Genomic DNA, 24,622 nt, shown 5'->3' with positions numbered 1-24,622 from the left:
GATGTGCCTGTGTATATTATTATAAATCACGAGTATATGAGAATTTGGTTCTCGTATCAGACAAATAACTTTTTACAGACAGTTGTTCATAATTTACTATCCCAGTGATGTTACCAGCATAACAAATCTCTTCTTTTTATAGAGACCTTCAACAAAATTACACCTACATGGGATGCCCAAAGAATTCCCTATAGTTTTATGAAACAAAAGAATTTATGTTCTGATCACCAGAGGCAATAGCAAATAATAGATAAAAGTGCTGTAGTAATAACTTAGGTGCATATACTGATCTTTCTCTTTGATGGTCATTATTCACATTTTATTTAGGACACAATCAACTCCATTGAAATGCATCTACTTCTGAAGTGGAACATGGAAGCAAAATGTTACTTTTAAAGGACAAATATGAGGAAATTAATTGTTCAGTAGAAACTACAGGGAACTTCAAACTCTGGTAGAATACTATTATACAAAAATTACTAGCTCACCAAAGCACTACAATTAATACAATATTTTTTGAAAAGGTGACACATGAATTTTAATGAGAAGACATAATCAGGATTGATCTCTTTCATTTCCTGTTAACAATCAGTGATATGCTGAAAATGTCCTGGGAGTCACACCCTGGAGCTCTGCATCACTTGTTATTACAAAGGAAAGTATTGGAAACTGCATTTATGAATTAACTGCCCAGCTAACTCAGCTCACACTATCACAGATATATGCAGACTGTATTATTATACAATAGCAATTTAGTTTTATTTGACTTCCTTTTTAAAGTTGTTGGCAAATGCAGAAACAAAAGCCTCAAGGATTATCTGTATGTATGACTAAAATCAATGCATTAAATCCTGACTGGCATAGATAAAGCAGGGTAGGGACTTGGGGGAGAATTATATTTAATTATTTGAAGTGTTATAAAACAATCAGGGAAGAGAAGCTAAACAAGTATCCTCAGTACTTGTGTAACAACCAGAAAACCCTTGGTTGGAGATAGACAATGACATAATTCTTCCATCTAATGGGGCTAGTGAAGGCAAAGTTTTTTAGCAAGGTTATGAGAAGTTTTCCGGTTACATTCTAGATGCTTCCTATGGTGATGAGTCTCCACAAACTATAGCTATAGTCCAAATTCTGCAAGTTGTAACACAAACATGAAATGTTACTTTTAACAACTGTCTCTTCTTGGCAAGACTGTTGCCTCTCTTCCCTTTAGACTTTGAAAAAACATTATATAATCAGACTGTTGACTGGTAACTTGTTTCTGTTGGAGTTAAGGTCTGTAGAGTATATATAGAGAAAGTTGTCATCTCACACAGCTATTATCTCAGGCTATCCATACTGTGGTGTTGGTTTACATCTGTCACACTGTGAATGGTATCTTTGAAGCCATAAAGGGAAGTGGTTTAGTGGTAAATAAGTTGGCAAGTCACCCAGTAATGTATATGGGAAGTGAATAATGTCTATTTATATGATGTGCTCTTGACTTTACTGCAGATATAAGTCTAGAAGTTACTTAAAACCCAATATGAATATCCAACCACTGGTGCATCCAATGGTAAGGGGAGAGAATGGAATGTGTTTGCTGAGCTGCCAAGAGGTTCAAAACAACTCCCACCTTTCAGGAAATTTATTTTCTTAGACATTCCTCTCACCTCTTCTGGTAAATACACATCTATCTGACATATTCTTCCAGTGTACTAGCAGTGAATATAAAACTTCCAAAGTGTTGCTAAGGATGACAAAGCAGGTCAAAAGATGACAGAAAGTGGAAGTATAGAAACTTACAAGATATATTAGAAGCTAGCAACAGAATTTAGAAACAACAAAACCAGAAAATACAGAGAAAGATATTTAGAAAGTGTACTAACGGTAAGGAAAAAAAAAGCAACACAGGGAACAGATTAAAAATACTACTACTGTAAAAAAGCTGGGGGAAAACACCAAAATGCCAAGAAGACTAAAGGAGAGACATGCAAGGGATGAAGAAAGAAGCAGCATGAGATTGACACATATGCTTCAAAACATATATACAAGAGATTTAGTGAACAACAAACTATTGTGTTGGTTTTACATATCAAGCCAGATGAAATTACTCTAGTCTCAGCAAGTCAGTGAGCACTGGATGCTTACTTCCTTTTAAGTGCTTTTTGAATCCCAGTAGTAAATTTCAAGCATTATGTTTTCCTGCTTTGTGACATAAGGACTTAAAGCTAGAAAATTGTGTTTAGATGTTTTATCCCTAAACGTGGATTGTATTTTTGAAACAATGTTTTATGGTTTCTGCTAATTGCTTTTCTTGGACTTATATATGTAAAGAAACTCTACTTACAAGCATAAATATATGAGGCTCATATAAAGACTCATATATAGTGATTTATAATTATAATGTTTTATTAATTGTTCTAAAAGAATTTTTGCATAACTCCACAAAATGAGCTATAATCTATTATAATTAAAATCTACAAATCTGCAATAAATCATGTTGTTAAATGGTGACATATGTTGAACATTAAAAATAACCAATCAACTAGGACATTTACCTTTTGGAAGAAAATGTATGAAAATTTTGTTTCCATAGCTTGTTAATGAGCTATACTATTTTAATACTACTGAAAAGATATACTGTGGTGATGATTTCATTAGAACTAGGTCAAAAGTAAGATATTTAGTACAATTTGATCTGAAGTAGTATCAGATGCTTATTTCCTATTTTGGAGACTTACTAGTTTTATTGTATCCCTCTAAAAAAACCATTAAAATATATACATTTATTTCAGTTTTGAGATCAGTATTATATCTATCGTGGAATCAAAGTTAGGACCTACAAATATATTCAAAGTATAAGAAAAGCTGTTTCACTTTCTACTTAATGTTTGCTGTTCATTTCAAAATAAAAACAATCAGAAAGTATAGTCAACCTAATTTGTCTCTAATTTTTTTTTACCACTTATGTATCCTAAAGATTATCACTTATATGTAATTTCCTATGATTGTTATCTTTCTTACCACTGAAAAATAAACCACAAAATTGTATTTTTGGGTCCACTGAGAATCCATACAATACAAGAGAGATTTTACTGTACTTTGCATGACTGTGCACCAAAATATGCAAATACAAATAATAAAAGTGATAGATTGGGAAGGTAACCAGCTCTCCAGGACAACAGATTGCATAGGACAACAGGAACCCTGTATGTGGGGCTGATAAAGCAAAAGCAGAATATGGTGTGGTAATAACAGAGCATCGGAGAAAATCTGAGCAGACCTAATCCATGCTGTAGTAGCTCTCTAGCTGCCTAAATTGCATCAGCAAGATATTTTTAAGTTCGTCTTGACTCAATCATGTATAAAGGATTGTGCTAGATAAGGACCCTCAGACTACTGTGCAGATAAATCTCACCCCAGACTTCTGTTATGTGTATGGCCATGTTCCATTGACTTTAATGGGACCTTCATGGTGCTTTTCAGTTTCTTCTGTGCTTTCCTCAATGTGAGGCTTCCTTTCATGCCAACATGACATGGAGACTAGAATGATAAAATCAGATTAATTTTCATAGCTAAAAGTTCCAGTGGAGACCATGGAAGTTTTTGCCACAGCTTTAATAATCAAGTATGCTAATTGTTTTTCTAGTGGGCAATACCAAAAGGTCATCCTCTTCTACCATCATCCTTTTTTTTTAACAGATGAAAAATTTTACCAGAGCTATATAGTATATTATTCAGAGCAAGTGAATTTCTTGGAGTCAACATTTAGACAGTCTTCAGGGTGCAGTGTTAAATTCCACACTGCTATTTTATCAGAATCCTGCCACAAGAGAGTACATGAGTACCATTCAAGACCAAATTTAGTCACATATGTATTTTCATTGTTGTCGATCTATAACAGGATTTAACTTAAAATGCTTTTTTTCCCACCTTTTACAAATTGAAGCCTGTTTTCAGTTATGTGTTTGCCTTCTTGGCAGCCATATTCTTTCAAGATTAGGTCTTGTTTGTACAAAAGAAAGGAAGTTGAACAAAACACAAGAACACTTGCTTGGTACTATTTACCTCATCATCAGGACCACAAAAAAGAAAGGGAAAAAGGAGGAAAAAAGGGAAAAAGATAAAGAAAAGGGAAAGGGAAAAAAAAGGGAAAACAGATATTCTAGGGCATTATAATTTTTATGAATTGCATGGAGGTCTACCCTTGATTGCACTTCCCTAGTAATAAACTTAATGTAAGATTTCAAATTATCATAGGCTTATATTTTGGGAAACAGACACACACACAATACTAAACTAGATACACTACCTTCCTTACAGTAGCCTTTACATTAATGTTATTAAGTCTATATTTGTGCTGAATATGCATGCAGACACAGATACTTGTACACACACACACACAAAATTGTACATGTATGTACACAAAAATATAGTATAAAAAAATAAAAAGTAAGAATTACTTTGTTAGAAAGAACAGAAAATAAGATACAGTTGTTTGTAACCACTATATACTTACTACTTAGTTGAATCCGATAACTGATATTCTCGTCGTCTATCATAACATTCCTGGATTCCAGGGTCATTCCATAAACTTCTTATTGCATCTACATAGGGGGTCTCAAAAGTTGACACCTTCTCTACATCAACTTCTCGAACTAACTGTGCATGAGCCTAATTTGAAACAAAGAAAACAATAAAATTTACTTTGTTTTCTATGTTTACAAATAGTTCATATACAGTGAATATGAACAAGAATAATTTTTCAGACTGGCCATCTCACCAATGTGAGGTTATGAATGAATGATAATAAGGTGTATTCGAACTAAGAAAAATAGTAAGGATGACATGAGAGAAGGTGAATTAATTAATGTGTATATGAGCCCTTATTCTAGCATAATCTTATCCTAATCCAGTATTATTTAGCTGAAATGGATAAAATTTTCACATTAAAATTTACATTTAATTAAGCTAAATTTTAAGAAAGTTTTCATTTTTCAGGTACAATTTTAGGGCATATAATATACTTGCTTTTTAAATGATAACCAGTTAAGCAACTTGGCAGAGTTAGACTGATGGGAGCAGAAAGAATGGGGAGGAGGGAGGAAATTTGTCTTTTAAAGAGATTAATTTTTATGTACATACACTAAGAGAGAAAAAGAAATGAAAACTTAGTCAAGCAAAAAACCTAAAGGATTCTATTCTCAAATCTAGTCTGCATTTCAGCAGACTAGACACATTTCAGCAAGGACACAAACTCCTTTGCATTTTAAATTAGGTAAATGCATACAGAAAGGACTGGTTTTGTTCTTTTTAAAGTAATTTATCCTGTTTACACACATATAACCTGTCACTCTCCTTTTTAGACAGTCCAGGAGAATGCTACTACTCATTACTTCAGAAAATGTCATACCTGCAACTATTGTTTACTCATGTGGAAATCAAGAACTCCAAGTTCAATGTGAAAAATATTTGTCTTCAATATATGGAGAACATATGCTCTCTATTATAAGAACCCAAGTCTCCAAGTTCTAACAAAGTATATTTTCTTCTGGAACATCACATCCACCCATCCCAAAACTGGACAAATCATGAAGGGTCTCTACTGTCTCATAACAAAATAAAAAAAATAAATGGTATCCTAATAAGCACAAGCCAATACTGTTGTGAAAAAGGAAGATTATTTTTTTCCATAAAAGATTTTGTGGGTTTTTTTTCTCAAACTCAGTTATGTGTTCAATTGGTTTTGTATTCTTCCAAAAGAATGATGCCCCAAGTATTTGCTCACTACTTCTAACAAGCTGATACAGCAACATATTCAGATATTATTTTTTTATTATTATTGATCTCTGAAATTATGGCCAGCTGATAACAAAATGCTAACAGAGGTGACTCATTATTCAAAAGTTGCTCTTAAGCTTTCATCAGAAATTCATCATAACTGAGATATTTCTCTAACAGTTCTCTAAACATTCCCTAACAGATGCTCAATTATTCTACATCAGTAGTACAGATACTCATAAAAGGTAATTTATTCAGTTATCCATTTAGACGTATAATTACTACAAAATAGTCCAAGATTTTAAATTGGTTTACTTTCCAGTTCTGTATGTCCTACCCTACAACTAATATGACTTTGCACTACGTGGCAAAACTTCTGAAATAAACTGACATATGCCAATGAGTTGTATCTGTCAGAAATCTAATTCAGCCTTTTAAAAATACATATTATTTCCCCAGTGAACACTGTTTCTGGTTCCCTGGGATTTGCTTGGGTAGACTCATGACTACTTGCACCCTACTGACTTACAGCTCTTAATAACAATGCTTCTTTTTTTAAAAAAATAATGTAATAACCCTTTACACAGATTTCAAGTCTTTATGCTATGTCTTCTTGTTCCCCAGAGGTACTATACTTTCCTGTAGATTAAAATTTTTCTTTCTTTCTCTGAGTCTTTGTCAGTCAGTATCTTTTACTGGCTTCTAATTTCTGGTCAGAGAGACAGAGAACTAAATATAGGATCTCATCTACTGGCTTAATTCTTTTCTCATTTGCTCTGGTAAATGTAAAAATTAATTCTACTGAAACCTAATGAGATGCAGAAACATAAATTTAATGCAGAAAAAGACTCAGTCATGCATGACGTGGTGTCACTACTGCTAATTACTAATTTTAGTTTCCTTCCACTAATATAATATCAATTCTGGAACATTACTTTTGATGTTAGCACTCAAATCGCTTGCAAGAAAAATCCGAGGATTCATCATTCATCTAGCTTCTGCAGTATAAATTTTATCCAGTACTTCTTAGCCTTCATTGATACTTTTTGCTGTACTGCAAAACAGACATTACTTGAAAAAAAATAGTAAAGCTGCTGACCCTTAGAAAATTGCACTTTTTGAGATTTCTTTCTTTTGGAACACCAATAATTGCTATCAAAACAGTGAAACAAACAAACAAAAAAGATAAAACTGAAGGATTCTGCAAGTACCACCAAATTCAAACTGGTAATTAAGATGTAATTACTAGTTAAGCTGTAATGTTCTACAAAAAAAATCTAGATGGTCTAACTGACTTTTCAGTCCAATACACTCTTGACATCAGCAGTCAAAAGAACATTTTCCATGTCCTTCTGAGGATATAAGAATACCTGTAACAATTTGCACACTATTTGCCACAGATCTTATAAAAACATTCATTCAATTATCTTTAGCAAATCATATCAATCTTTGATTTTTAAGAGTTTCTTCCTTGATTTCTACAAGTACAAAAAAATTATCCCAGACAAAGAAAACTGGAATTTCCTGGAATATCATTAGATTCTGAAACCAGGAAATCTCTGAGTGTTAGAGGATACCAAAATAGTTATCTTCTTTTCTCCTTCTTCATCATTCCCCTCAGAAAATTATTGACAGTGTTAAAAACTAATTCTGAGCTTGAAGAACATTATATTTTTATACTGGTCTTTCTGGCAATACTCTTTTCCACATAATTGCTATTAAAACAAGTATATATTTTTAATCTCTAGGGTCCATAGTGCCAATTTTATACCTATTATCTACTAATTTTTTAAAAGCACTGATGTTCCTCAGTGACTAGGTGGGCCAGCAAATGGATCTGTTCCCATATTCTCTCCATACATGCACCAACCTTTTGAAATCTTATAACAGTGGTTACAGTCAATGCTGGAGCAAGCTTGGAAAAAAGTTCAAATTTTTATATTCCTTTCGATGTTTTCTCTGTAATTTTTTCAAACTAGCTTTCTAACCTACCAGAAAGATTTATGAGGGAGACATACGCAAATGCAGTCTATTTAAAAAAAAAATCCTCTTCTGATCCACAGAAGAAAACTTGAGATGCAGTAGGCAAGGTTGTTTCGTATCAGTGGTCTGTGTGGACTAGCCAATTTTTAAAGATGCCCGTTTAAAGAAGCTCTCTCATGTGGAAAAATATATCTTAGCAAATATTTTCCATTTTGTATAAGGTTGTAGTGCTTGGCCTGTCAGTAACTAAATCATGAAGCACAGTGATATTAAGTAGGTCTGGATGGTATAATTCACGTAGACTGCATAATTGACAGCAATAGCATGAGATCAGATCCAAGCAGTTTGGGAGCTGAATAGAAGTCAGTACAAAAAGCCATCATCATGACCATGATCTTTTCTCTCTTGTCTTGAGAGGACTAAAACCCCAAAGTGATTAATTTCTTGAGAATGTAGCTCTTGCTTATAGGAGAGACATTTATGCTAGTCAACAAAAGTCATGAGTCATTTACAGTTTCCGTGGTACATACAAATACCTTGCCTTACTGAGTTGTATAGGAAGATATGCAGCTTTGGAGGAAATCTTAATCTATCCTTTGCCCTTCTCTTTTTCCTTGGACCTACTAAATCAAGAGCAAATGAAAATCTAGTGTTTCCTGCAAACCTGCACATAATTGAAACAGGTGTCACATTCAGGGAGAGTAATAGTAGACTATATTTCACTGTCTTGAACAAGGAACAGATGGGGGATGTGTTCCTTAATGTATCAGAAATCATAAATCTCTGAAGATCAGTCCAAGGTAGGGAAGTACTTTTACATAGCAGTCTGAGAGAATTTGGAAGAGGACTGTAGAGAGGTAATTACTTCCTTTGAGCAACCCTGAAGCACAGAATGGATTAGACTAAACAGAAAGAGATTTCATGGTGTGGTACACTGTGGTAAAATTTTATTAAATTGATTACTTCTTATGAAAAAGCCTTTGTCTTTAATTAGGGATCACTTAACTTGGACAGGGAGCTCAGGGACAACTTTAATGAGCAGGTGGTCTTTGTCTTGAGCCCCCCGAACAAGCAAGATATGAGCAGGACCATCCAGACAATAAATATTGTGTGCAGCTATGTCACAATAGTAACTCCACCATGCTTGGGCATCTGGCCAACGTCCCTGGCATGTGTGAACCTTATGAATCATGAGATAGTGCACACTTGCACTTAGCCTAAACTTAACAGTTTGCATACACTAGGTGTGTAAACTATTTTTGTTTTTCACTGAGTATAAAGGCGGGCAAGCTGTGGGACTGGGCCAGAAGCCTCACCTACAGGTGGACGAACCACATAGGATTTTTCCCAGTTACAGAGAGGCTCCTGGAGCTGGATGCAATGGGGCTTCCCAGCCGAAGTGTGGGCCTGGATGATGTTAAGGTGGGAATTGGTGATGTATCTTTTCTTAGTCTCTGTAATGCTTTGCAGTAATGATTTGATGCTTTGCTCCTATTGCTCTTTTATTATATTGTGCATAATAACTAGTACTGTTTCCTTTTATCATATTGCATTTTATTTTTCCTTTATTATAGTGTAATATAATAAACTGCATTTATTCTTATAATTGATTTGGAGTTCATTTTTTCTTGGTATCCAGTCAATTAGCAAAACAGATACACTGAAGAACTGTATATAAATTAATAAAATGCATTGTGAATTGCTGGAAGGAACCTTGGTACAATGCTAATCATCCTGCAGTTATTAAAAAAGGTCAATAGGGTATCAAAAATGCCTAAATAAGAATTTGTCATCCTTTCCTATTTTAGATTCTAACTTTTGAGTAGGAAAAACAGCATATGCTCTTTGAAAAATAATTCCACAGAAACATAACAGAATCTAAACATTTGAGTTTGCAATAATGTTTTTGTTGCTACTGTTCATTGTCTGTAAAATGTTTAGAATAATGAGTCCTAACCCATGACTCATGGGCACTACAGTAAAACAATAAATAAGGTTTTAAACAAAATATCTTGTGACTTAAGTTTGAAAATGACTCAGTTCAAAATGTATCATTAAACTCTACCTGTAATACTTTTATATAAGAAAACACTGGAATAATGGAAGAAAAAAAGTAATATCTACACCTATTTATTTTTTTATTTTTAATAGGACTTAGAGAAAGCTTACATAGTAGCTGAATAAATCAGAAATTTATTTCTACACTGAAATCAGTGCCCTTAATTTTCCTAATTTCTTATTTACTTTTAAGTTGCATCAGACCAAAGACAGTAAACACCATGCCACACTGCAGGGCAAAAAAGGGTGTGACTTTTGTCACTTACTCTCCAGGTTTCATATTTCCCATATATAAACTTCAGGTTGCCTGACTATCAATTAAGCTGTTGCCTAACAAATAAAAACCATAAATTTATCAAAATGCTCATTACTGTTATTTTGATAGAATATCTAATTGTAAAGGCCTGAATTATTGCTTTTGTCTCTATTCACCCCTTCCCTCCCAAAAATTCATATCCATATTTCCACTAATTGAAACAACTTCTTCAACAAATGCTATTGGTAATTAACCTCTATAGAAAAAAAACAGGTTTGTAAAACAAAACGGGAAAAAAGAGAACTGAAGCATCCATAAGCAATATACTCTCTACTAAGAGGACAAACCGGCAGATGAAGTTAAATGAACTAATCTTTCCATGATCTTAGATAGCAGAGACTTTAACAGTTGAAGTTATCTCTTTTTCTCAAAAGGTGGCTAGAGTTTGGATGTGCATCCTAATTCTGTTGTTTGTGGTAAGTCTAAGCAGAGCAATTTACAAAAAAAACTCAGAAAAGAAAACAGATAACTCCATATTCAGTATGATAAAAATCTTCCTGAATTGACAACTCTACAGAGCAAATATTGACATTTAGATTTTTGTATTACATATTATTTTTTACCAAAAGATCTCAAAACCCTTTACAAAGGTCATAAATACCACTAGGAAGTGCAGTTATATAAAATTATCACAACACACAGCTCAATCATTTTCACTGATGAAAGCATAAACCTATTAGTGTCCAAATAAAAGCAATTATTATTGCATCTCAGTTGATTAATTACAGGAATAAAAGGAATGTCGTTTAGCATTAAGATAAACAAACTGATGAAAAGGCACAAAAAGGTATTTCTCAAACACAAGACAAAACTATTTTCTAGTGACTACTAGATCCATTATCATAAAATGTCAACAGTACCGGTATATACATAACTCATAATAAACTTGGTTTCAGTCTTGTAGAAGAAAATTGCTGTCAGCTTAAAATGGTAAAAACTGGCTTATAAATATTTCTGTTACTGAAACAGTACAAAACCTGATCTACCTACATTACTAGTCATAGAAATACTAAATGACATACTATACCAGGCTACTCTAATACCCACACATAAACACACACACACACGTTGCTATAAAACCCTGAATACAAAAATACACTTTGTCTAAACAATCACTTCAGTTTAAGGAAATTTATCTGTGCATATATGAATAAAGTTTCCCTTTGAGTAACAAGTTTCACAGATAGGATACAATGTATGTTATAGCTTACTTGCCGCTTGTGGAAACAAGTTTGTCTCTGACAGAGAATACTCTGTTCTTTGAAGCTGAAACATAGCTTTCTATAGCTAAAATAATTAAGTTCCAGTTTCCTAATGTATAAGTTGTCTTTAATAGGGTTTGAAGGAAAAATAAAAATTTCTTTTGTTGCAAGACTGAGGAAACTCTCCCATAAAACTTATGACACTCCTTTTTATCTTTCTGTCAGTACTTGTTTATATTTCCTTTTCTTTGTTTTTCAGGACAGCATCCTGTTTTTCACTGTTCAAATAAAGTTTTTCATTTTGCTATAGTGTACTATTTAAGTGTACTATTTAAAGAGAACTGTTTTAGAACAATATGGGTCCAGGATGGGAAAGGGCAATTCTGAGATAGAATTATACATTCTCTACATTCCGTCTAACCAAAACACCATAAAATTCTACATATTCCAACAGATACACCAGAGAGCTGTGTTTCCATCCAGGGGGATCTTGACAGGCTGGAGAAATGGGCAGGCAGGAACCTCATGAAGTTCAACAAGGCGAAATGCCAAGTCCTCCATCTGGGGAGGAATAACCCCATGCACCAATATATGTTAGGGACTGACAGTCTGGAAAGCATAGAAGGCCCTGGGGGTCCTGGTGGACAGCAAGCTGACCAGGAGACAGCAATGCACCCTTGCAACAAAGGTGGCCGACAGCTTCCTGGGCTGCATTAGGAAGAGCGTTGCCAGCAGGTGGAAGGGGATGGTCCTTCCTCTCTACTCAGCATTGGTAAGGCTGCATTGAAGAATACTGTGCCCATTTCCAAGCTCCCCAGTACAAGAAATATATGGACTTACTGGAGCGAGTCCAGCACAGGGCCACAAAGATGATTAAGGGACTGGAGCATCTTACATATGGGAAGAGGGTGAGAGAACTGGGATTGTTCAGCCCGGAGAAGGGAAGGCTTAGGGGGAATCTTACTAATGTGCATAAATACCTGATGGGAGGGAACAAAGAAAAGGGAGCCAGAATCCTTCTCAGTAGTGCCCACTGACAGGACAAGAGGACACATGAAAAGGACACATGAAGTTCCTTTTGAACACAAGAAAACACTTTACTCATTATTTATGTCATATTAAGAGGCTAGATATTCTGCCCTACAATAGCTCAAGACAGTCTGCATATTTAAACATGCTATTCTATTACTGTCACTTCAGCTGACGCCTTAAAAATCCCCATACATTCAATGATGTTCTAACTGTGAACAAAGAAAGGAATAGCTTTCACTTCTTTGATTATGAAATTCAGTATAGTCCATTTATATACATTAAGTGCTTGATTAGGACCTTACTGAATTAATTCAACAAGTTTAGTTTGTTTTCTTTCCATGGTTTGCCTAGTTTTACTTTGAAGAAATTAGAGCAACAAGTAAATTTCAGGCCCTGTAAGTAAAGGGCAATCCAGATTGCTAAATTCCAAAGTTCTTTTTACTATGTATTTTAAAACATGGGTCTTGTTTTGACTTGTTTTCAAAATGTTACTTTTACCACCAAATTTTCATAGGTTTTTACCAGAATCTTTTACCAGATGCAGGGGTGTCAAAATTATGGGATTCATGTTCTGGTTCAGATAAATCCTTAAGATTTCCAAGGAAGTAGTAGAAGATCTCAGTGAAGAAACCCCTACTGAACTTCTGAAGGAGTTTGAAATTAATTGCAGCATCTAGTTTCTAACATTACTAATTTAAACAATCTGAACATAAAACTTAAATCAAATTCTTCTCCTGGACATAGTCACTAGCAACAATCTTACAAGCCTCATGAAGTCCTCACAATTAGTAACTGACAAACCCAAGTGGTAAAATCTTTTTCAAGTGATAAAATCTATTTAAAATTTAACACAAATCTGCAATGACAGAAACAGACTTAAAAACATTTCAGGTTTGAATCAACATAAGAAAGAATGTACAACAAAATCTACCCCCACAACAGTTACTGTAGATAACATAAATAATCCAATTTACTGCTCTGTCTATAGAAAGATAGTATTATCAATAAACATTTTCATAAACATATCAAAGCATGCATATACAATCAGATTTTCAGAAAAAATATGAGTATCCTGGATATTTTTAATTTTATTTTTTTTAAGATCTGCTCTTAATCTAACATCTTCAAACAAATTTTGTTCAGTACTTAAACAAATAATTATGATTTGGACACATAAGCAACCATACCATTGTTTCTTGAGCTATCTAAACCAGTTAGTATATACATGACAAAAATGAGCACTGGTGGACTGCTTCTTAGTGTTACTCCAGTTGAAACTCCAGATAAATGTCACTAAAACTACTGTATCAAGCTTATATGGAGCAGAATAGAGTATACAAAGGCAGAGCTGGAGCTAGAAATATCAAAGAGCTCTCTCTATATTCAGCTGGTGTAACCTGGGGCAAACTTGGAACTGCTTTAAACAACAGTGAGCAGAGAATGATGCAGCCCCAGAGTCAGTAATGACTTTTTCATTCCAATGTGCTTCCTTATCATGCATATTGTTCAGTAGCATGTGCCTGACAAGCTGGTCACCAGGAAACAGGTATCAAAGGGTATATTGGACCACAGTATATAACATGGAAACAAACGATCCAAAAACGTCCCCTTCCCAATCCTTCCTAAAGCGCATCTTTCATCTGATTTTCCCACAGAAAAAAAAAGGATCTGGAACCCAATAGGGGTTAATAATAAACTGAATTGCCAATCTCTCTACATCTCTACAGTGACTTCATAAGAAGGTAGGATAAATTATTGTTGGGGTTTTTTTAATTAAAAATAATCCTTCTTCTATTTTACATGCATCATGGGTTTTAAGAGCTTTATAGCAAGCTTCATGTCCTAGCACCTGGTTCTGAAGAATGGTGTTCAATATTATGTAAATAATGGCAATTTTTTTCTGCAATATTATTTTTATATAGTGATATAGTTGGTATTATTGAAGATAATGTTATGCAAAACATGGACACACTCAAATTTTCATTCCATTTTCAAGTGAAATAAGTGGCTGTACTTGACAAACCTCGAAGAATCCACTTGCTTCAGTCAACCATTGCAATACAATAGTGAGTGCATTTAAAAAAAGGTATGTGAATTCTTACCTAAGAAGCATACAAATGCACAGAACTCCTGAGCCTCACTCCTGTACAAAGCCTGCATGCATCTTGCAGAAGAGGTGTTTTTAAGGATCAGAGGAATAACAGCTTTGCTTGGCTTCATGGATTTAAATAGCTAGAACTGAAAAAATCTGTATGCCTCTTTATAGAATAGAAGTTATGGTCAGTTGATTCAGGCAGTTTAGAAATTCAGCAATTCCATTCAATTGCCTAAATAAAGGAACTGCAGAAATTTCACTGTCTTTAAAATCTAGAGAAAAGTCTAAGATGTATACAGGACAGACAGAGAGAAACAAATAGCAGATTCTTTTAAAAAAATCTTATGCCATCATATCTCTGTTTTAATTTAGAGGAGGAAGTATTGCATTAAAAATAATCTTGTACTTATAAATTATATTTATGAAATTTAAAACTGAAATAAGTCAAAAGCATCGCAAAGAGAAGCATTTATTCTCTGTACTTTTAAGCCATATTTTATTGTATTTTCAAAGAAAGAGAGTGCCCTCTGCTGACTAGCACATAGCAAAGAAAGCAATAATTTCAAACTGGTATTTCTAGAAATATCAGGATTGGGAGGGTCCCTTTGAAAATAATGAATGATTTCAGTGGGAATTTTCCTCTGAAAACATTGCATCAAACTTAAATGGTTGCATTTGTGTGTTTTCTAACCAAGATGATTGTCTTTCTAAACAATCACCTAATTTTTTGGAAATAAAACTCTGAAAATTAGCTTCAGACTTATCCTAGGCATGTAAAGTGACATAGAATCTGATTGCCTACTTCTTTTGAGTGCTTTCCCTAACCCCTTTATGCAAGCATTTGTCTAGAGCAAAAAACTGGCAGGGCTGAATAAATGGTAAAATTTAATCTCAGATGAAAAGCTGTTGTCTTGAACAGGGTAACGGAAGAATGAATTTAGTCTTTTTAAAGATAACCACCCAACATTATTTTCTCCAGAGAAACCACAGACATATTACATATAGCATAGTGATGAGTAAATATTTGAAATGTGCCTTGAGGGAGATTAAAGTTTTATGTCATGTTTGACATTAAAAAGTGGTAGCTTTATAAATTACTCACAGTCTTTTTATTGCTAGAAACATACCTTTATTTCTGCTCTGTCAAATCAGATGCCAAGCAGAGCTTATTTAAAGGACAGCAAAGCACTGCTGACTTGTCTTTCATGACTTCAGGCAACTACCAGTCTCCTGAAAGATGGTGCCAACTTCCATCATTAGGAAGGAGGAAGAAAGCCAAATAAAAACACATCTTTCGTATTTGCAAAAAAAATTTAGTCTTGTTTATATAACACCTTGAAAGCTTCTTCTTGTGTTGCCTGGTGTGTGCAAAACTGATCCGTACTCTGACTTAACCAAATTAACATGTGTTTTAAAGTGATTAATTCTGTTTACTAACTAATCAGTATTGACAGGGAAAGGCCAAGGTAGGTTATTTAACAACCATTTGGGAAGGTTTATTTATCTGCCAAAGCTTAAACAGAGTACCTCCTCAAGATGTTAGCCAAAACTGGGCATGGACCCTATAAAATGGACCATTAGTCATGAAAACAGGTTTTGGAGGTTTTTTTGTTTGTTTGTTTGTATTGTGTTTCTAGTAAGCCCTTGCTTTCAGTGAGTGTTAAATATATGTGAAGGAAAGCAAAACTGAGCTTTTTGGAATTAATTTAGATTAAATTAAATCTGGAAGAAGCTTTTTGGAACTGAATAAAAAGGGTAGAAAAGCGACAACATAGTCTATTGAGAAAAACTATGTATTCTCATTATTTGTATAGCAAGATGCCTATACTAAATTGCTTAATCGTTCTGTGAAATATACTCTGGAGATTCTCCAGGGTGCAACAAGGAGCTGAAGATCTTGGGAAAAAGTCAACAGCAAAATACTGATATATTCCATCAAATCTCCTGGAGTTGAGGTCCTACTTAGCCACAAATGTTCTGAATCTATCCCTGTAATAATTCTTTCACAAATGCCCAGAGCGGTTTCCCAGAAAATCTAGGAGACAAATTAATCAAGTTAATTTAGGGAAAGTGTTGTTGCGGAAAAGACAGGCTGTTTGTTAAATTCTACTATCCAGAAAGAAGTGTATTAATAGGACCTATCTACTCTGTTCATAGGTGCTATCAGAGAGACAACTACTTAAGAAATCATCATGCAGCAACCACATACACGCACAAGCACTTTGAACTGGAATTACAGTTTTAATGCAAATTAAGATTGAACTAGATAGCAAAATAGCTGCAAATCAAAACAGAAGATAGAATTAATTCACCTTAAGGAACAAGAGAGGATTATATTGAAAAAGCCAACAGACCACTATTGACCTGACCCAGTACTAACCAATATATTATTATTAAGATTTCTATTTTCTTCAGTAAGCTTTAAACTCCCCCTCAATAAGAAAATTATCATAATTCCTTTTTGGACCTGGCAAATAAGTATTTTCATTCAGAAAAAGAGGTCAGAAAGTCTTTTGCTCTTTGTAGGTCACCCTCTGTGCAATTTAAGCAGCAAAAAGGCAGAAACATTTTCAGCATCTGCTCCTGAGAGGCAGTGCAAAGCTCCAGTATAATGGGGGGGGGGGGGGAGGAGGACAAGGACGAGGACGGGAGGATGAGGACAAAATACTACACATGAAAAATAAAAACCTCTGGATAAGAATAGAATGTCTATGCACCATTTCTGTGGCTGCTGCTCTGCACAAGCTCTCAGCCTCCTGCACTACACTGTCACAGGTATTGCAGTATTGTGAGGGTCACAAATACTGTTTCGACTCTGATAAGTGGGCTCTGTGCGTGATATTTACAAGACCCATTAGTGAAGAAGAAAGTACCAAATGTTTTTAAAATGTGGACTCTTGAGGAGGAAACAAAAAATTAATTAGAGATCATAGAATCACAGAATAATTTGGGTTGGAAGGGACCTTTAAAGGTCAACTAGTCCAACTCCCCCTGCAATGAGCAGGGACATATTCAACTAGATCAGGTTGCTCAGAGCCCAGTTCAATCATATTTTGATTCCATAAAGACCAAAGGATTAATAAGCAGTTTCATCAAATTGAGGTGAGCATACATTTCTGGTCAGCCTCTCAATGTTATCAGAGATGTCATCGTTTGCTTTTCTCCTATATAACCTACTACTATATTCACAGGAGTCCATGAATTCTGTCCATCAGTCCTGATACATTGTAAACATCCTAAGTCCCTATAACTTCATTGCTATGACTGTGAGCAAAGCTTTGATTTACAAAAAAAATAATCACAGTGGTTGACTGATACTAAACTAACCTTTAAACCCACCAAAACTTTTTTCACCTCTATGACTAACAGTATCTTGGGTCTGGCACTAATACTTCTATGTCAATAAATAAATAAATAAATAATGAATGAGCACTCTAGAAATTACTATCCCTACATGAACCAGATAAATTAGATAAATTCTGTAAGGGTCTTACAAGGATCTGGACGTCGTGTTTTTCTCCTTGCCTTGATATCAGATCATAATAGAAATTCAACTACCATATGTATTTGATGAATGATGATAACCAGTTCAAAAGCCTGTGTAGCCTAATTACAACATTTTGTATGCTGAAAAGTGCCCTGCAGTCTTCTGTAAGGATTAATTCATATCAAATCTACTTTTATTAATATAACAGAAAATACTGCTACTCAGTACATTCTGTTGTATGTGTTATAAAAATGTGATGGCAACAAGGAGGAAGAGATGGGAAAGGAAATTACTTCTTTAAAGAGGACATCCTGTGGGCAGTGCCGTCTCTTACTGTCCTTACAGTTATAAAAGGAAGGGTGTATATCTTAAAACCAAGGGAAGTATTAAAATCATTCCTAAAACACTAATTTAGAAGCATATTTGAAATGATGCTGCTATATTGGTCTCCCAACTTTTATTCAGAGTTCAATGAGTCAGGTAAATTATTAAAAGTAACTGAAAAACACAGCTCTAATAATATTGGCTATACTTAGAATTTTTAAAATTATTTTTCCATAGTAAAGGCACTACCATATTGGCTGTTTCCATGTAGAACCCTCTCAAAAACTCATTACAGATAAGTCAGTTTTCAGTATTAAATGTTCAAGTGATGTTCTTGGTACCAAAACAGGAACTTGAATGCTAAACTTTAAAGGTTGCTAGGAGTTCATGCCCCTGGAAAAAACCAGAGGTTGATAGCATTAGTAGCCCTTTTGTCTTCACCAAGAGGCCTTCCCCAGATTAATTCTGGTCCTCATTTTCAACATGATGAGTAAATAAAGATTCTAGAACAAGCAACAAACAACAAATACTCTGGGGAAAAAGAAATTACTTATCTAAACATTGGTGGCAGCTTGCCAAGAACTTTTGAGCCATACACAAATCATAGAATCATTTAGGTCGGAAAAGACCCTTAAGATCATAGAGTCCAACCATAAACTTAACACTGCCAAGTCCACCACTAAACCATGTCCCTAAGCACCACATCTACATACGTCTTTTAAATACCTCCAGGGATGGTGACTCAACCACTTCCCTGGGCAGCCTGTTCCAATGCTTGATAATCCTTTCAGTGATGAAATTTTTCCTAATATCCATTCTAAACCTCCCCTGGTGCAACTTGAGGCTGTTTCCTCTTTTCCTATCACTGCTACTTGGGAGAAGAGACTGACACGCACCTCACTATAACCTCCTTTCAGGTAGTTGTAGAGAGCATTAAGGTCTCCTCCCCTCAGCCTCCTTTTCTCCAGGCTAAACAACCCCAGTTCCCTCAGCCACTCCTCATAAGACTTCTTCTCTATACCCTTCACCAGCTTCGCTGCTCTTCTTTGGACACCCTCCAGCACCTCAATGTCTTTCTTGTAGTGAGGAGCCCAAAACTGAACATGGTATTCGAGATGCGGCCTCACCAGTGCAGAGAGACAATCAAACAGAGCAGAAGACAGCTGCGCCAAGAAATGTTTCTAAACTGTTGGTGCAAATGAAGACATGGAGCTATATTAGGAAACATCAAATAAAGGAAATTGTGTAGAAGAGAACCTAACATACTTATCAATTATATCATGTCTCAAAATGTGCACTAGAATATCCCCAAAAGGAGCAAACAGGGCAGCTTGTGGCTTGAAGCAGGACCTAGAAAATAACTGCATTTATTGACTTATAGGAAATATGGACATTTATAGTCTAAAGAGGATTTAAAAAAATAGAAATAAAAATCAGTGATTGGGAAAACAGAAGCAAGCAAAAAAACCTTCAAGATTAAAATTGCTTTCCCTGATATCATGTAATGTGGATGAAAGGGCATTCTCCATCTTATAACTAGAATCTCTCATTAGAACAAAAAATCATGTCTCTAATTAACAGCTGAAATCTGATCATGCATTCAGAATAGTGCTCTTTGTCTATATCACAATTAGCTTGGAGACTAATGTCTAAATATACTGCTCAGCTAGTGAAAGGAATAGTAGGTCAAAAAAAACTATCATGAAAACATATCTAATTGTGTTTATGACATGGTAGGCTGCTGGAAGACAGACTTCTGGTTACTTTGAAGCCAGACAGAAATATTTTGAAGCCAGCAGAACTATTAAATAGACAAACTATCAAAACTGAAAGCTGTCAAGAAAATAAACTCATTCATGTGCATTTCAACACTGAATCCCTATCAAAATAATTTGTATTTTTCACCCACACCATGCACCTGTTTCCTACACACACAGTTTTCTGTTACCCATTACTTCTTTATTTTCATCTCACATTAAGCAATACTCATCCAGACATACAGGAATAACTGTATATGAACAGCTCTGATTAACAAACTGCAATTTTTTAGTTTTGCTTACTGAAGGCCTTGTAGATGGGTTGATAAATTTGCCCTCCTTTCAGAAAAACAAATAAAAACTTCATTTGCTACTGCACTGCAAAATTCTTAGCACTTTCTTGTGAAACAGTTCAAGAACCAGACATTTAACCCTTTATTTCTTTTCAAGCTGCTAAACTGTTAGGATTCTTTTAGACTGCTTGGAAGCCAGCTAGCTTTTATGGTCTTGAATATAGGTTTATCACCAAAAAAAATTACTTATTTGGAAATTACCAACTTCTTTTCTATACATAAGAAACATTTAAATTGAGTTTATTCTTTGGCAGTACTAGAGTTTTTACTGACTCACAGGCTTTGATAAATTCCAAAGCCACATGCATTTATCATGCAGTTCTTAACAAACAGGGTTTAAAAAAATTGCTTTTTCTCTGGCACATTAAACAGGCTGTTTTATATCACATATATATAGCTCAAGTAAGTGCTATGCTTGCTGCAATTATGCTCACTGACTTATTTTGATATAGAATTAAGTTATTGCTTATAGAGAGTATTTTATTTTTTATATTGATATTTGCATTTCTGTGACCCCTTTTGTGAATAGTGAGAAATATGGTACCACACCATAAATCTATTTTAAGAATAAATTAAGTACTCCCTATATTTTTCTTACACTTTTAAAAAATCTTCCTGTATTACAAGGCATTCTAGGTGCCACTCACTATCAAATTCAATTGCTTCTCCACACAAACACTTGGGAAAAATAATTGGAATTAACTTTTAAAAGGTTTATTAAACCACATTACATCATTGCATAGACATACTCATTCAGTAAACAGTCCTTCATTCAGATCAGCCTTTGGAAACCAAGTCTACTCTTGAAAGGTTTTATTATTATAATAAAGAGCTAATCTTCGAGCTCTGCCCTAGTTTGAACCTTTATATAGAGACATTTGAAATGTTAATACAGGAAACATGCTAATGAAGATTTTTAGTTATCCTTTTCTCAATTACTTGGTCGAGGAACGAGAGATTGGAAGTCTTCTGTGTGATTTTTGGTCTCTTGAGAATAGGATGGACTAATGCAATTTTCAGGGTCCTAGATTTGCTTCTCTAGAGAAGCATATTACAATAAATGTTCAGGAGTTTGTAGCTAAATTAGGTCATTTAGATTTAACACTCACTGAACTATATATTCACTCAAGTTATATTCACCTCAAAGAATCAAGCAGATGGGAGGCTGCAGGTGGAAAGCCTGCAAGCAGTTCTGGCCAACATCACAAAGCATCCCAAATCCTGTTTCACTATAAAAAATGATGGGAGGAGGAGGCAACCTGAAATGGTTGGTGTATTGTGTGTCCCTGCTGCAACTTCCATTACAGCAGTCCTTGCCCACCCACTTACAAAAGAGAAAGATGCAAGAAAGACTGTATGGAACATTAATGAGTCAAACCCTAAGACAGAAACTTTTGTAATGTCCATTTCCTTTCTTCAGCTTTGTTTACTTTTTTCCCCCCTCATGTTAGAGGAAAATATCTGCTAGAAATGTAACATATAAATGGTAATAGAAGAAACTAACTTTTTTTTAAGGAATATAATTAGGCTTATGTTGTAAAACATTTTACAGTATTTATTTTAGTACAATCTTAACAAAAATTTACTAAAGCAGTAAATTATCTCACTAATAGTAATCTGTAATTGTTGAATGCAGGGCCAGTTGATATGAATCAGTGTGGATTCACTGAAACCAATGTTGATTTGTCAAGATTTCTCAACCTTCACCAGTGTCTCATTCAAAACCTTTCCTTATATCATCAAAATAAGCATTAACTTTTGATAAATATTACTCCAGCCCAGTAAACAGCAGATGTATGAATGGTATGAATTCAAAATCTCTTCTCTCAAATGGATTATGAGTATTCAGTATCATTCTGGAAGGATGAAATAACTATCATATATCTGAAGCTAAAGGCTGAAGAGGGATCATTAAATATCAAGTAAATATTTCTGTTAAGGTGGCTATAGTCTGATATTGATTCATCTAAATCCCACTTGGTTTGGAATGTAGGTCTTCACAGTTAAAATTTACATTTTATATTTGATTTTGCATTTAGATGTTTAAACAGTATATACTACAATTCACAGAAAATAAATTCAAAAGAAGAGGATTCTGATTAACTTTATCAAATATTTTAAATCTGAGTAAGATGTAAAGTTATACTGGAAAACAAATTTTTAGCCTGGTCTTTGATAAAATACTAAAAAAATAATAATTAAAAACCCATGTATTCTTTAAACATGATTCCAACAAAATATTATGTCACAGAAAGATATGAAATATTTTTAAAGATGCACTAGGAAGGAGATCTTTCTAGGAAAAAACTTAAATTTTTAGAAAAGACTGAAAAATATGAAGAAGTTACTTCCTTCTCACAACACAGTAGGGTTTATAAATAAGAAGGGCTCAGAAATAAGTCAACAGAGATCTAACGCTATATGCAGATGCAGAAGAAAATCATATTGCTAGAAAAAAATCCTTGGAAATAAACATGTTATTTCCATATTATAATATGGAAATGATAATTATTATAAATATATAGTGATTATAATGCATTTAACTGTACAGCAGTGAGGACTGGATTCAGCCTCCAGCATATTCAAATTGTAAAGGCTGAACACTATTTCAAAACAACATAAATTCATTCAAAGTTGTACTGATTTTGGCTGGGATAGTTAATTTTCTTCACAGTAGCTAGTATGGGGCTATGTTTAAGATTTGTGATGAAAACAGTGTTGATAATACAGGGATGTTTTTGTTATTGCTGAGCAGTGCTTACACAGAGTCAAGGCCTTTTCTGCTTCTCAACCTACCCCACCAGTGAGGAGGCTGGGGGTGCACAGGAAATTGGGAGGGGACACAGCTGGGACATCTGACCCCAACTGACCAAAGGGATATTCCATATAATATGACATCATGCTCAGCAATAAAACTGGGGGGTGGAGGTTGGCAAGGGCTGCTGTTGCTCCAGGACTGACTGGGCATCAGTCCATAAGTGGCTGGCAATCATTTTCTTTTGCATCACTTGTCTTTCTTGGGTTTTATTTTCCTCTTTCTTTGTCAGTCTGGGGTTTTTTTTTACATTTTTTAAAAAAATTATTATACTGGTTTATCTCAACCCACAAGTTTTCTGACTTTTACCCTTCCAATTACACCCCACACCCCCACACCCCATTCCACTAGGAAGAAGTGAGCAAGCAGCTATGTGGTGCTTAGTTGGCAGCTGGGGCTAAATCAAAACACAAAACTAGAATATTATGATTATATATAAATGGATATACAAAGTGTGTGTGTATATATAATATAATGATAATATACGGGTTTATATACATATTTATACTTTATATAAACCACAACACTAAAGTACAGTACTATAATTATAATATGATTAATAAAGTCACTGGCAAAGGACATGTATGGTGCTCTAAAATAGTTATATCTAAGCTTCAATCAGTTTTTGCTTTCATTAACAGTTGAATTTTAATAAATTGATCTATTACTCTTAATGTGTATTTTAAGTAACTGCACTAAGGGAACAGGAAAGAACAGTGTATACAGGGAGTTTTCGTCATTGCAGTCTGTTTTAATTACTACAGAGACTTAAAGACTACTTAAAGACTAAAGGCCTGTCAGCCTGACCTTGGTGCCAGGGAAGGTTATGAAACAGATCATCTTGAGTGCCATCACATGGCATATACAGGACAACCAGGAGATCAGGCCCAGTTAGCATGGGTATAGGAAAGGCAGGTCCTGCTTGACTAATCTGATCTCCTTCTATGAGAAGGTGACCCGCCTAGCAGATGAAGTAAAGGCTGTGGATGTTGTCTACCTGGACCTTAGTAAAACCTTTGACACCATCTCCCACAGCATTCTCCTGGAGAAACTGGCTGCTCATGGCTTGCACAGGTGTACTCTACACTGGGTTAAAAGCTGGCTGGATGACTGGGCCCAAAGAGTGGTGGTGAATGGAATTAAATCCAGTTGGCAGCAGGTCACAAGTGGTGTTCCCCAGGGCTCAGTATTGGGGCCAGTTCTTTTTCATATCTTTATCAATGATCTGGACGAGGGGATTGAGTGCACCCTCAGGAAGTTTGCAGATGACACCAAGTTGGGCGAGAGTGTTGATCTGCTTGAGGGCAGGAAGGCTCTGCAGAGGGATCTGGACAGGATGGATCGATGGGCTGAGGCCAGTTGTATGAGGTTGAACGAGAAGTGCCAGGTTCTGCACTTGGGTCATAACAACCCCACGCAATGCTACAGGCTTGG

At 34.9% G+C, this 24,622-nt stretch overlaps 1 protein-coding gene across 1 annotated transcript in view; it reads right to left on the bottom strand.

Annotated features, from left to right (window-relative positions):
* LOC119140798 (guanine nucleotide-binding protein G(q) subunit alpha-like) overlaps positions 1-24,622 on the bottom strand; it is a 135,748-nt gene that overhangs the window by 50,186 nt on the left and 60,940 nt on the right. The window contains exon 3 of the mRNA XM_037372405.1: positions 4,505-4,659. Within this exon, the coding sequence (XP_037228302.1) occupies positions 4,505-4,659 (155 nt within the window). The remainder of the gene's footprint in view (positions 1-4,504; positions 4,660-24,622) is intronic.

The sequence above is a fragment of the Falco rusticolus genome, chromosome W (genome assembly GCF_015220075.1).
Source record: "Falco rusticolus isolate bFalRus1 chromosome W, bFalRus1.pri, whole genome shotgun sequence".
NCBI classification, from domain to species: Eukaryota; Metazoa; Chordata; class Aves; order Falconiformes; family Falconidae; genus Falco; species Falco rusticolus.
Note: the sequence above shows the minus strand (reverse complement) of the source record. Positions and strands in the feature narration are given on the sequence as shown.